This window comes from Pelodiscus sinensis, chromosome 11, assembly GCF_049634645.1.
Source record: "Pelodiscus sinensis isolate JC-2024 chromosome 11, ASM4963464v1, whole genome shotgun sequence".
Lineage (NCBI taxonomy): Eukaryota > Metazoa > Chordata > Testudines > Trionychidae > Pelodiscus > Pelodiscus sinensis.
Window position 1 is genome coordinate 49,383,185 of NC_134721.1, and position 14,993 is coordinate 49,398,177.

General features: G+C 38.2%; 1 protein-coding gene across 5 annotated transcripts in view; it reads left to right on the forward strand.

Moving 5' to 3' along the window:
- Positions 1-14,993, forward strand: part of HDAC11 (histone deacetylase 11) — an 86,982-nt gene that overhangs the window by 33,092 nt on the left and 38,897 nt on the right. For 4 of the 5 annotated variants that reach the window (XM_075939669.1, XM_075939670.1, XM_075939668.1 and 1 more), the window contains exons 5-7: positions 7,217-7,259; positions 11,056-11,132; positions 13,443-13,505. The exons of the other annotated variant lie outside the window; for it this stretch is intronic. In XM_075939669.1, the coding sequence (XP_075795784.1) occupies positions 7,217-7,259; positions 11,056-11,132; positions 13,443-13,505 (183 nt within the window). The remainder of the gene's footprint in view (positions 1-7,216; positions 7,260-11,055; positions 11,133-13,442; positions 13,506-14,993) is intronic. 5 annotated transcript variants of the gene reach the window in all.

A 14,993-nucleotide genomic window follows, 5' to 3' on the forward strand; every position in this document is an offset into this window, starting at 1 on the left:
TATTTACAGCCAGCCACATGTATTCAGCTGCCCTCCCCCACCTTGCTAGGTCATGTAGCTGAGCTGCTTTCAGGATTTTCCTACTAGCTGTTTGTGGGTGTGTATGGAGGGGCAGGGAGTGCTGACGTTAGTTTGTCCCCCTGCCCCTATAGCCCATCTCTGCAGAGCAGGGGTTGGGGGGAGGGAGACACAGCGTGGATGCTCAAGGACCCAGAGGAGTGCAGAGCAAGGGACAGGGAAGACCACAGATCAGGACACATTTCCCTTAGGCTATGTCTACATTGAGGAGCTTTTCCAAGATACTGGAGGTATCCCGGAAAAGCTCTGGTGCATCCAGGGAACGCTTCTACTTTTTCGGAACAGTTTCCAAAAAAGCGGATGTGTTCTTTCGGCATCCCTGTATTCCTCATTGTATGAGGAATAAGGCGTGTTCCAAAAGAGGAGTTTGGGTCACATTTCAAAATAGCCTCTTCGGGGGGGGAACGAACAGAAAAATATATGCAATTTATATATCTTTTTCCAATAGAACTCTGCGGTCTAGACATAGCCTTAAAGAGACAGTGTGTGGCTTCTCTCAGAAACTTACCCAGAAGCATACACAGTTTCTGTGTCATTGTCTCACACCTAGTGGCTGTGTGTGTGTGGCACAGAATCAATCACATACACACTTGCCATACACACAAAGGGTCTCTTTCACAGTCATTTGTTTTGTCTTCTCTGTAGCTCCTAACCTCACCCCTTGTATCTGAGGCCCCGTTCGTTCAGGGGGGCCTGGAGACGGCCTGTGACCATGTACCGACATTTGTGAAGTGGCCTCCCTGTTAAAATTATTGCCCATTCCTGGAATAAAAGATTTCTTTCATCTTACTAGCAGATATAATAGTGGAGGAGGCTGGGAAGCTAGAAGGGAACAGTAAAGCAGCAGCAGTATTTTCACAAAACTGAGAGGATATCTGTGTTAATTGTTGGTTAGTGGTGATAATAGGCACTTTGCAGCAATCAGATTGAACATGAAAAGCAAGATGCATTTTTTTTCAAATTCTTCCTTTGGTGAATAATATCAAAGATTCATTGAAGATGCAAACTACACATAAAGGCTTATGGGGGTGGAGTAGCAAGAGGCCACAAAGCTAGGGAAGGGAACCTCAGTCTGTGTTAATCTCACGGTCCTCCCACTGTCTCTGGTCTCCTCTTCCCCTCCTCCATGAGTGCAAGGTCCAGCTGTGCAAGACTGGGAGCTGTCCCTTTTAACCTTTACCCAATTCTGAACACTGACTGCAATTATGAAGAATCTGTAATCTTAACAGCATTATGTGAATTTCAAATCCTGTCATTTCTATTCCAAGTGAGCTTCCTAAAGGCTGCATGGAAGGCAAAAAACTCACCTGATCCCGTGTCAGTTTGGCCTAGTGGGAAAAATTCCTTTCTGATCCATAAAAATGGGATCAGTCTGACCCACAGCATCATAAACAGCATCACTCCTAATCTACACCTCAGGGGTCCAGAGGTGGGACAACTAATGAGCAAGTAGAAGCTTTTGAAAACCGCAGAGTACTGTAGTTTAAATAAAGAGGGGCACCCAGCAGCCAATAGGCTGCCTCTGTATCCCTTTGCCAAGCCAACAGCTAAGCAGAAAACTGCTATGGAGGTTAGGGAGAAGGGGCAGAGCTCCTTTTCCTGTCAAACACGTGCATTTTGGGCTTCTCTCATTCCCAGGTATCTCGTAAAGGTCCTCTGATACTAAAGGTGTAAGAGGTATTATTTAAAGCAACCAAAATAGGAAGTTAATTTCACTTTATTTAAAAATTAAATAAAATTAAAGACTTAAAATTAATTAAAATACACTTTTAAAAACATCTATTTTAGATGTTGTGTATATTTTTGCTAGTTTTGGGAAATGCTGTATTCCCAAAAGAAGGATTGATTGTACCATAAGAAGAGAGCCAGAACTGTAAAATACTGCATTGGTTATAATTAAAATTCATGGAGTAAAATATCTTATCCCTTGTGTTTTTGTTTTATGTGGCAATATTGTCAGTCAGGTTTACTGCAAGCAGTGGGTTTGCAGTAAGCTATATTCAGTGTTTATTCAGATTTATGCATGTTTTAAAAATAGCAACATATTCTTGTATGGCAAGAAACATTCCTGATGCAAAGGCACATAACAAATAGTAAAACTGTAGAAAGCACTTACTTGAGTTTCTGTAGCATAATTATTTAGACTAGACCTTTTGAAGTAATAAAATACACAAGGCCAAATTCTTCCTTTATGTCCTTGAAAGGAGTGTAGATAGTGCCCATGAAAGTCAGTGGGACCTATACACATTTAACCTAGGGCAAAATTTTGCCCATAGCTCTCAAGAAATGTTATCATTAATCAATACTCAAGAAGAAAGTACCACATCTGTCATGGGAAAAACTCTCTTTGATGTTAATGAACCTGGTTAGTTCCCAGAGGAGTTTATCATTAATATTAAACTGTGAATGTATTATTAATTGCTGTTGAAGAAAATACTGCAAATTAGCATTTGCCAGAGGGAAAATATATAGTGTTTTTAGAATTCTATAGCTTCATATTGTTCAGGCTGCACAGGACAGCATGTATTTTAGAGTATGTCTTTCTTTCTTTCTTTCTTTCTTTCTTTCTTTCTTTCTTTCTTTCTTTCTTTCTTTCTTTCTTTCTTTCTTTCTTTCTTTCTTTCTTTCTTTCTTTCTTTCTTTCTTTCTTTCTTTCTTTCTTTTATAAATAAAAATAAAAGGGAAAGTGTTTCAGAAAATGATAGAATTACATAGTCTAATGAGAAACAGACTGTTGAGTACATGCTTTTTTGGTTTCTAACGTGGACTGGATTTGGTCCAGTGATGTAGAGGTGGGAAGTTCTATATCTCTTCATGCACTCAGACCCATCTAGTAGTTCTCATGTTGAAATCAGAATGCTTTCTCTGTTGAGTCAAGGTTGGCATTGAACTTTCTTACACTTCAGGTTTTGCTTAGCCAATTTAAGTTTTTTAAAAATGTAAGCCGTACTAACGAGGGCCCTGAACTGCATCAGGAGACCTGTGTTTTCTTCACTGATCTGCCACCCACTGGCTATCTGTTTGGGCAAGTTGCCTTATCACTCTGTGCCTCTGTTTCTATCCCCATTCTTTCTGTGTCTTTCCAGTTTATTCCCAATCCCGCCAAAGCATATGCACATGCTTTAGCTTTATGCATGTTGAGTCTAACAGGACTGCTGCCAGTACTTAAAGTTAAGCGTGTGCATAAATTATTGCAGGATTGGGGCCACAGATCTGTAAGGTCATAAGGACAGAGTCTCTCATTATGTTTGTAGAGTGGCTTGCACAACAGGGCTCTGATTTTGGTTGAGGCTCCTACATTCAGCCACAGTACAACTAATATAATCAGAGTTACTCACATTTTTAATTTCCAAGGCACCTTGCCATTATCCTTTTTGTAAAACTCCATCACAGCAAGGCAGAGCCAGCGACATTATAACTACCCTATTATTTAGATGAATTATAGATGATTGTGGGAACACAGTTCTACTTTCCTACACACGTTTATTTAATAAGATAAATCTGAAAAGTGTTTGAGTACTTACTTTTAGTATTGCTTTAGCATTTATTCACAAAATTTTCATGTTTTTCTTCTCAGATGTATTGTCAAAATTTTAAGTCCAGCATAGCCATTAATTAAAATATTATTAACACTTTATATTTTCAAGCATTCTATAAACACGTACAAAATAAATTGCCTTTTATTCATAAAATTTCTGCTGATTGGTGCTGTTAACTGTACAAATTGCTTTCCCTAATTCTGCAACTAAAATCTCATGTTTGTCAAGGATCTCCAGTTTCCTGCCAGTTGTTGTAATTAGTCATCAAGAGATATTCAGGAAAGAAATAGAATGGATAACTGGTGGACGGGTAATCTGTCATGTATGATTGTTCACTTTAAGCATTCAGAAATCACTTTTGACAATATGTCTTAATGTTACGCACATAATGGCATCTTAATTCTCTGTGTGAAAGAGTAATTTGCTCACTGGTCAGTGATATTAAACATTGAAAACATTTTGTAAAATTTTTATCTGTTATCTACATAATCACATGCTCAAGTTGTGTTGCAAAAACTGTTTGATTTTTCAAGACTTCTAGTTAAACAGCATAATTGCTTATCCTTTCCGATGTGATTCATGTATTCATAATCACACAGAATACTGACCTGTTTAAAATATGTATTTATATATACACACACATACACACACACACACACATACACATTTGGCAGAAGCATTGCTAATATGATGATAAAGATGAGAATTAACAATTTAGCAAGTAGATCATGAAATCAAGAAGCAAACTGTGAAAGTTAGCACAGTAGAAAGATTTTACATAAATTTCCAACAAAGGTGGAAAAGTGGCAGAAGAGGTTGTGATTCTACTGTGGAGGTTACAGCTACCCTGAAAATAAAGGTCACATTTTCTCTTTTTTTTTTCTGCAATGGGTTGAGGAATAAGATAGACAACTTCTACTACCAAGTCACCTAGGCAGTGCTGGGGCCAGTGGTACTTTCCACATTTATGTACTGCCACAAGTTATTGATTTCATTGGTGTGGGATCTAGTAAAGAATATCTTGCCCTTTTTTGAAACAAAAGACAGGACTAACACGGCTACATCTCTATTACTATTGCCCTTTTTTGACTGTGTTTTCTTAGTACCATTCCTTCTCCTCTCTGGTCTTCAATTTCTGCTTCCTTTTTTCCCTTTTCATTTTGATTATATCCTTACTTTCACTGTGTTTTCTTGAAGATTGAGGAAGAATAAGTTAGGAAAAAAGGAAAGCGCTTGAATATATTTGTAACAATTTCTAATGCTGTTTGGCCAGCCCAAAGCTGCCTTGAAAAGCAGGAAAAGTAGATATGCTATCTGGAATATTATCCTTGCCTACATTATTCATAAAAGATTGCTTAGCAAGAAGTGCAGAGAGAAAGTGATAAAGTCATTGTCCAAAATTTGGGATCCTGTGAGAGGTGTCCTTTTATTAATATGGATAAAGTAGCTGAGGTAGAAACAAGTGTAACTTCTTCAGCAGGCAATTTATTGCCAGTGCCCTAAGTGGAAAAGGCAAAAGCAGATCAGTGTGTGAGAGCTGAAGACTTAACTGCATGTGGACTTTAGTTTCATCTCATAATTCTCATTCAAGTCTAAAATAAGCAACTGGAATATAGTGACCTGCAAATTCAAAGCAGCAGTAACAAATAGGGTGAAATTCTGTGTCATATACAGCCAGGCAACGTTGTTGATTTTAATGGGAATGAATAGGGATAGTTGAGGATAGAATCTGGTCTGCAATTTTTAAGCATTTGTGTTACAGAGGGAGGCAATAGGAGGAAGAAGAAAAATCATTCTCTAAAATTATCAATTACTGTCAGAGGGCCCTTGCCATGCTGCTTAAAACTCTTTTTATTTCCCTGCTAGTGGATTTCCTCTGAATGCTCTTGTGGCTGTTTCACTGCCTCTTGCTAGTGCTACAGCACTATCTGGGAGCCTTGCACCAGTCTCTCTTAGTTGTGTAGTAATAGAGATGTAGCCGTGTTAGTCTGGTCAGATCTGAGGAAGTGGGTCTGGCCCACGAAAGCTCATCACCTAATAAACCATCTTGTTAGTCTTTAAAGTGCTGCATAGTCCTGTCTTTTGTTTTAGTTGTGTAGTGTGAATTGTTATAGAGAGACAGTTCTCCGTGATGAGACCAGAGTTGATGTCATTCTATTAGCTATTCGTAAATCTGGATTTTGGGAGAGCGTTACTCATGTCGTAAGCTCTTGGGGCTGGGACTGTTACGTTTGTGTAATGCCTAGCACAGTGGCACTCTTATTGCTACTGTAATACAAGTAATAAATAACAATAGTGGCGATTCTATGGTCATGATTTCCACGCCTCTGTGTTCCAAGCTTCCTCTAGTTCTCATCACAGAAATACTCTTCCATGTTCAAAAAAAAAAAAAAAAAAAAAAAAGCATAGTGTCTGCCTGCATAAACTGAATTCATCAAGCAATAAATAAAGGCCTAAACTATCTGTGTGCTCTTAAAAATTCAGAAGTATAACATATGTGCCTTCATTGCTGCCAGTGCCGTCGCTAGTGTTATGAGGAATACCTGGGAAGTATACTGAATGAGGAGTTAGTGGAGAAGCACTGTGACTTCCGGGTTCTGCCCGTCCGTAATCCCTCTTTAAGGTCGAAGCTGGACATATTGGCAGTGTTTGGGTAGTAAAATGACATTCTCTTCCTCCCCTCTCCCCCAGTTTCTTAAATATTAAGTAATCTTCCAGAGGTATCCAAAGACCAATTTTAGGTATGGAAAAGCTCCTTGTCTCTTACTTCGAAGCTTTCCAGGTCCCCTTACAAATGCAATTTTCACTCTATGATTTTTTGGAAATAATTTATTTTGTTAGATATTATAACATGTCCTTTAAAAATATTTGACACTTGAAGTACTTATAATTTATCAGTCATCAGTGAACAGTATTGTGAATGAAAATAATATCTGCTTTCAAAAGCAAAAATGCTCCTTTAAGATGGCTCTTCGCTAATAATATTTTGCATTTTTTATAAATTCAAGTTTTCCTAATTCCAGCATAGTGTGTCCTCTCTTTGTTGACTCTCCTTTTTTGAATGCGCAAATGAGCAGTCATCACCATTTCCATAAATCTGAGGAAAAGAATTGTCGACAAATACAACTTAATAAAAAAATCCCAGGACATTTTTCATATTGCCACTTTACTCACTGGTAACTATAAGTGCATCAATATGTTTGCATTTATTTACAGGTTCTCAATGCATTATTTGGGAGATTATTACATAAATTGGAATGATATAAAAAAGGATTGAACACTATGTTTATGCTTGTTATGTTTGGAAGCTTTACCTATTGGAACAATTTTCTCTCATTACTGCACTTTTCAGTTTGGCTACTAGGGGTCAGTGTTTGTCTCTGCATAGCAAAGTTAATTTTACACGAACAATTGGAACATAATGAAATATAGACATCTCGTTAAAGGGTCTCCTCCAGCATGCCTTGCTATGGTAAAACTTCAATTATTGTCTTTAGAGGCTATGTGGGAACCTTCATAATGCCTAAGGGATACAGGATAAAGGCCTAAATTGTCATAGTTCACGCATTCCTGAATTTCTTATTTTATTTTTCTTAAAGGCGGGAAAACTTGCCATTGACAGAGGCTGGGCAATCAACGTGGGTAAGCACAGATGTAATTAACCAAATGAAGCTTTACCAACTACTTTAAAAAATAATTTATTTCCTCTCAACATGACCTGTAGCCTCAAATGTAAATGTCCAAAGTTAATTTTAGAGAAGATATGCTAATTTTAGTATTTTAGAGAAGAGAATAAGTTTTTGAGAAGAGAATTTTAGTTTCCTAGTCTACTATGATCCATATTATGTTTTTGTGGTAAACAAAACAATCGGATTCTCCTAAGAGAACAAACAATAGAATGCTTATTTGTGATGATAAATCTTCATTTTTCTGTTATTAATTATATAAAGGTAGACAATATTAATATTGTTTTGAAAAATCTGAATATTTACATGATAAAAGCTAAATTTTCCACTCTATAAAACTGTGATTGAAGCAGAAGTTCTTGGAATGAAAAAACTGGAAAAATAAGGACAAAAAATAGGATTTGGAAGAAAAATTACATGATATATTGTGATAGGTTTCTAAATTTTCATTAAATGTTTTTTAAAAAAATCAGTCACACAACATCAAATATCACCTTAGAGACAATATACAATGAAACAAAGTATATTTTATTCATGTATTATTTTAATCTCAATCATAACAACATTCAAAACCTAAGGAACATCCATATTTATTACCAAAATGATTTTTCAAATGATGTCTAATAATCAAATCTGTAATTACCTTGAATTTTATTTGATTTAGTTCACTGTCATCATTATCCTATGTTAAGTGCAGGATGGTAGCTCTGCAGTTGCTTATTAAATATACTTCTAGTGTGAAATTCATTCCAGGGTCAACACAAGGCCCAGGCACCTCTTATGTCTCTAGTTTTGAGAGGATGGTCCAATGCTATTGCTTTTGATTGGGGTCATAGAAAACCTGGGTCCACTGATGACATTGTATGAGATCTTGGGCACTTAGTTCCTCTGTGCCCTCAGTTTTCCCTCTATAAATGGAGATAATAGCATTTTCCTTCCTCACAGGGATTTAATGAGGAGATATCATTATCTAAGGCCATATCTCCATTTGCCATGTAGATCGATCTGGCATTTGATTTAGCAGGTAAAGACCCACTAAACTGAATACTAAGGGTGCTCTCGGTCAGCGCTGGTATAAGGGAAGCCAACGGGAGCATTGGCTCCTGTCCACCTTGCACCAAGCTTGGCTTAAGTAATGTCGATTCCAGTTATGTTATTTATGTAACTGGAGTTGCGTACCTTAAGCTGACCTTCCTGATCTAGGATAGACCTGGACTAAAACTACTACAGTAAAGGGGGGGGAACATAAAATACCCAAGGTACATGAATAGGGATTTAAGTCATGCATAGCCCATTGAGGCAAAAAGTGTGCTGGCCTTCTGCACCTTGGTGAATTTTATCCCAAGTTTGCAGACAAAGATGAATGTTATTTTAAAAAGATATGTGAAGTTTTACAATTGAGGTTAATTACATTATATATAAATTTTTCCTTACAGAAGGTTTAAAAGATATAGTACTTTTTGTGAAGACATAAACTTGTTTGAAACTTACTCAGGTGAAACACTTCCTGGGAAAGTAGAGAATGTTAATTATGGGCACAAATGCTATGAATAAGAAAATGTTGTTTGCTTCCAATGTTCTGTTCCTTGTCATACATTAAAAGGTAATCATGATGGACACAGTTTGTACCCATGTTTGCCAAACTAATAACAGTACAGTATGACACTTCCGAAACAAATTAGCAATTTCACTGTGCCCTTGTTGTACAACTAAATTAGAGTATCTGCTAAATTTTAGAGGAACATAGAGACCTTGACACAGTTTGGTTTGGCTTCCTGCTCCCTCAGTACCCAGTTCAGAAGGCTTCAGAAAAAGGCAAAAATAAAGTGGAAAAACATTTAATATTTTAAACCTTGAGGAATAAATTCAAAGTTATCACTATACCTTAATGGTTCTTCCCATTCATTGCTTGGAGAACACAGCCTTTTTGGAGGATCGTATTAATCTATAGGAAAATTCTTTTTACTTACATGTAGAGATTCCTATCTAGAGACTTGGTGTTCCTACCTATAAATTATTGGCATTTAATACACACTTAAATGATGCTAGATTAGAATAGTTGAGAGATTCATTCTGACTGTAGCATGATTCAGAGTTCTTTTATTTCCATAAAACTTACCGCAGTGCGGCTTCCCTTCAGTGTCCCAAATAAACAGAAACCATGTTGCATTTAACTCAACTTCAGGACTTATTTTTCTGTTTTGTCAATGTCCATTTCTGTTTCACTACAAAATTGAAATATTTTATGCATGTAATGAACCCTACAGTGTGAAAAAATAAAAGTTAATGGTTTGAGAAATGCAACATGTTTTTTATGGGCACATATATTACATTTCTAACCATCAGTTATGAGCACATTTGCATGCAAATCCTATCATGAAGTAAATAAATAGTAGTGGCACCTAACTACACTATTTTGCTAAATAAATATGCATTAATTCTGCCACAGAAGAAAAAAGAATCTTTGGTCTCTCCCAACCACAGAAATCTTTGGAACTTCTAATATTGTAGTGAGGGCTTAGTTATAGGCATGGATTTGTGGAATTACTGAGATTACTTCATTTAAAAGAGACGTAACTGTAGTAATTACAAAGGGTATAATGGAAATATATTTTGGTCCTCTTTCTAGCCTTTTTCATAATAGGGCAAAAGGAGGAAGGACAATGCCTGTACAAGGAATAGTCAGGGCTATAATTAAATTTGGATGTCACCGGGTCATATGTTTGATTCTCCCTCCCCCCTTTAACGTATATTTGAGACATTTCTAAAGATGGCAATTCCCACATAGTGAGCATATGTGAAGCCATTATGTCTTAAAAAGAATTTGAGCAAGTTTGTACCGCAAGAGGAAAAAACCCCAGACTTGTTAAGAGCATATATAAAATATTAACTTTTTCACTCTTGTGGACATATCTTTCCATTGTTTCTTAATATAATCCTCTACAGAATAAACATCAGGATTAAAAAATAAAACAAAAGCAGACATGTTCTGTGGAAATTCAGATGGAATTATGTTTGTAACTTTATATGGGTTGAAACAAAACAATATGTTGCATCTGTCCTTTAGTTTAATGCCTATAGATACAGGATGGCTTTGGGTGCATTGGCTGTACTCACTGACAGTTATGGTTCTTGTTTTGGGCTGTTGCTAACCCCTGACTTTCAGATTGAGAAGGATTTACCCATTCTATTCACTCCACAAGTTAATTGGGTACATTGTGGGGATTTTCATCTCCCCCCTCGATAATTCATTCGCTTATTACTGTGGCAGAAGTACTCTAGCATACTTGTGGCACAGTTACTGAGTCAAGCAAATTTACACTTTGATGAGTTGAATTGGCACATGACTCAGGATAGGTGGGCCATGGATGAGACGTGCCTTACTACAAAGCATGGGTTCTAATGTAGCGCATAATTGTAGGGTGCCAAACACATCACCTTTTAAGCATAGTTCTTTATATGATTCCAAGATTTCCAGTTCTGGGGCCAGATTACTTCAAAATGGGACACATACTGCTCCTTTTTCTTGGGACCTGATAGGCCAAATATATATGAAGGGGTGATATTGAATGTGATATGCTGCCAGGACAATAGGTTAGGGGTTTTAGAAGTTTTGTTCAATTTAAAAAATGACAGTCATTGCTTAAATAAAAAGTAAATACAAACTGACCTCACATTTACAGTGATAGTGCTTTTCATAGTACCTAGCTTTTTAGCGTAGTGTTTCTTTAAAGCTACATTTTTACATTTAGGTGGTGGCTTCCATCACTGTTCAAGTGATAAAGGTGGAGGGTTTTGTGCATATGCTGATATCACACTGGCTATTAAGGTAGGACATTTAAAGTAATTTTCTCTACTATTTTTACAAATGAAAAATTTATCAGCATACATTTCTTAAATCACTAGTCTAACTTACCTGATGCAGCAGCATTTACGCATGCATACCTGCCACTAAGGAGAGCTATAATTGTGTGGGGAAGTGCTGCAGGATCAGATTACTACACGCAAGTATGACCCAGTACAGTTTTGTTACAATTCTTTCTTTCAAATAAGATACCATAGGTTAATTAATTGTTTTAAAATCTCTAGTGGGAACTGTCCTGATTCTGCAATTGCCAAACCAGGCACCATGTAGGTCTACACTGATTTCTACTGACATTTGCATCCTTCGGAGATCCAGTTGCAAGATCTTGCCCTAGATGCATGGTGTCTTCCTAGATAAAAATGTGAAGTCTTCAAAAATCAGGAAGGGGAGAGTTTGAAAGACTTGATTATATTTAGTGTTGTATGTTCTGTAAACAAACATGCATATACAGAGGCAGAACTAGACCTCCTGTAACTAAGACTTAATTACTCCTACAAAGTATATCAGAGAACATGAGCTAGTATTCTATAAAATACTAACAGAAAGAATTAAAATGGTAAGATATAAACAAATGCAGCATACTATATAGTGCAATACCCTAGCTTTTTTTGTATGTTAGTTTACTCAGTCTCTTAATCTGCACTGGGTCTCCCAACTATTCTGGTGCAAATTGGAGATTCTTTTTCCATAGTACTAAATATATTTTACCATTCATTAGTTAATAATAGGTGGTGTTATAACTCAGAGATTTTTTTGAAAACTTTAATAATGTGCTTTCTCAGCCATGTGAAATAGCAAATAATGAATTCCACTACTAGTTCATAAAGAAACTTTGAGTTATGAGTTTGGTCCCCACTACACATTCTCCAACTTTTTTATTTTGAGAGAGAGAAGAATGCTCTTTATGCCCATTCAGTCTGTGTCCTTATCACAAACCAGGTAATATATTCATCCTACACAGCCCTTTAGAAATGTAAGACATTCATTATGTGAGAACCTGCATTGCCTCTTGCAGCTCTGAACACAGGCAGTTGGACCTTTTCTTTTTTTCAATTGTAAGATTTAATATGAAAGCTAGTCTGTAAATGTAGTTCATGTATATAACGTGATGCAAATATATGGATTCGCATTGTGTCCGTAAGCTTCTCAAGATAATAGAGGCAGTCCCCGAGTTACGCGGATCCGACTTATGTCGGATCCGCAGTTACGAACGGGGCCGTCTCCCTGGTCTCCAGCAGACCAGGGAGAGGAAGCAAAGCGGCGGAGCACACAGGCAGCGGACAGCCCAGACGCGTCTGGGCTGTCCGCTGCCCGCGTGCTCTGCGGCTTTGCTCTGCTTTGCTCCCCATCTCCCTGGTCTGCAGACCAGGGAGACGGGGAGCAAAGCAGAGCAAAGCCATGGAGCCCGAGGGCAGCAGGACAGCCACGGCGCGTCTGGGCTGTTCCGCTGCCCGCGTGCTCCGCAGCTTTGCTCCGGATGCCTGTGGTACAGCAGCTGGGGCGCTGCCGGTTGGTCCCGTAGCGCCGCTCTGGGCGCTACGGGACCAACCCGGCAGCACCCCAGCTGCTCTGCCCCAGGCGTCCTGATTCAGCCACTGCTGGTCAGTTTCAGCAGCGGCTGAATCAGGACGCCTGGGGCAGAGCAGCTTGGGTTCTGCTGGGTTGGTCCAGTAGCTCCGAGGAGCGGCGGTGCTACTGGACCACCCCAGCAGCACCCCAGCTGCTCTGCCCCAGGTGTCCCCAAGTCAGCCGCTGCTGAAACTGACCAGTGGCTGACTACAGGAAGCCCCTACCCCGGGCTTCCTGGAATCAGCCGCTGATCAGTTTCAGCAGCAGCTGACTTGGGGATGCCTGGGGTTCTTAAGTTGAATCTGTATGTAAGTCAGAACTGGCGTCCAGATTCAGCCACTGTTGAAACTGATCAGTTTCAGCAGCGGCTGAATCTGGACGCCAGTTCCGACTTACATACAGATTCAACTTAAGAACAAACCTACAGTCCCTATCTTGTATGTAACCCGGGGACTGCCTGTAGTTTTCAAACTATAAAGAAACCTCTCAGTACTGAATGTAATTATTCCTTCACACATTGTTGTTTCCATAATAAAGTGTTTTAGAATATTTAGCCCTTAATTTTTGGCAAATAAGAAATATATATACTACATTCAGTTTGAGGATGAAATGTGCCATTGCCAGTGCAAACTTCCATTCTAGTCTCATTTATTTTCTTAACTGTGTTATTTTCTCTCTTTCTTCTGTATATACCTATGATTCCAGTTTTTATTTGAAAGAGTAGAAGGAGTGTCTAAGGCCACTATTATAGATCTGGATGCACATCAGGTGAGTGACTCACATGTTTGGTGCTGTTAAAAAGAAGTTTAATCAAAAAGCCAAAATCCTCAAAAATACCATTTTTCTAACTATATAATGGTAAAAATGTAAGTTGCAGAATGCAACTGTAACCTTAATTGGAAAGGAATTAGGAAATGTATTATGTTGATATTATTATACACGTAATTATAGAAATAGTTTTAGTTTGTTATATAAATATAGTCACAATTTTTTAATAAGCTATTGAAGACCTGCTCCTATCTGTTCATATGTCGGCTAATTAATAGAGTGCTGGTTTCTGACAAAGTGCCATTGGGATTCAGGTTTGGTTGATGATTCTGTCAGTGCTGATTACTGTGTGTCGTCTTGAGATTATGTTTAGTAATCAAATCAGTCAGGTTTTCAGACTGTTTTGTCATTTTCCTTCATGCTTAAACTATTTCTAATTCTCTTCTCTATTGTTCTGAAAATGTGTTTACATAAGTTTGTTCTCCTATGATTAGCTCCTATGTTTTTAATTTTTCCCTTTGCTTCATGTGTCATTTAGTTGTCTTGTGGCACAGTGCATTAAATTAAAACTTTAATAAGAAAACATTTTGAGCCACTGAGTTAAGATCCCTAGCAAGAGGTGCTTCCCAAGGTACGTGTCCTACAGCCATCAATAGCTCATCTTTCTTCACACCACAGGTATTAATTAATGCAGGACTTGTTTTTGGAAGAAGCGTTTAGCAGTACATGCTAAACCCTAGGACTGGGAAACCAGAGAGCTGATTTGTAGAATAAGTAGAATTCAGAAAAAAAATCCACTGTTGCCAATGCCAGGAGTTGAAAAACGTGAGTTAGTCCTCAAAATATTATTAGGAGGCTTTAAGAAAAACACCAGTTATCACAAGTCTTTCAGTAAAATCATGAGAGGTGGCAGTACTGAAAATCTAATTCTTGCATTTCCCTACATGTGGTAACTTCAGTGGGTCTTTCACTGAAAATAAGTTGAAAATCCCGCTGAAGTTACCACATGTAGGGAAATGCAATTGTATTTTAAACAACGTTTTTCTTGAAGAATTATTTCAGGTAAGGTAGGCAGTAGATGCATGCTCATTGAGCAGTTCATCCCTAGTCATTAATACTCTTGAGCAGGGGTGGGCAATAAGCAGTCTGCAGGCCATACACGATTTGCCAGTGTTAGGCCCTGGGCAGCTGCCAGATGCTTTATTAATCTGAGCATGTGTAGGTACGGCCACCCATAGCTGCTGTTAGCTGTGGTTTGCCCTTCCTAGCCAATGGGAACTGCAGGAAGCAGAAAGTGAAATAGCATGTTTTAATGTTTTGCCTCTTGAGACTCTAGGCCATCCTTTTGTCTGGAAATGGATGACAGAAGAGGGATCATGTGAGGATTACTTATTGTGTTCCGTCCTTCTGGGGCATCTAGTATTGGCCACTGTTGGCAGACTGGATACTGGGCTAGATGGACCTTTGCACTGACCCAGTATGACCATT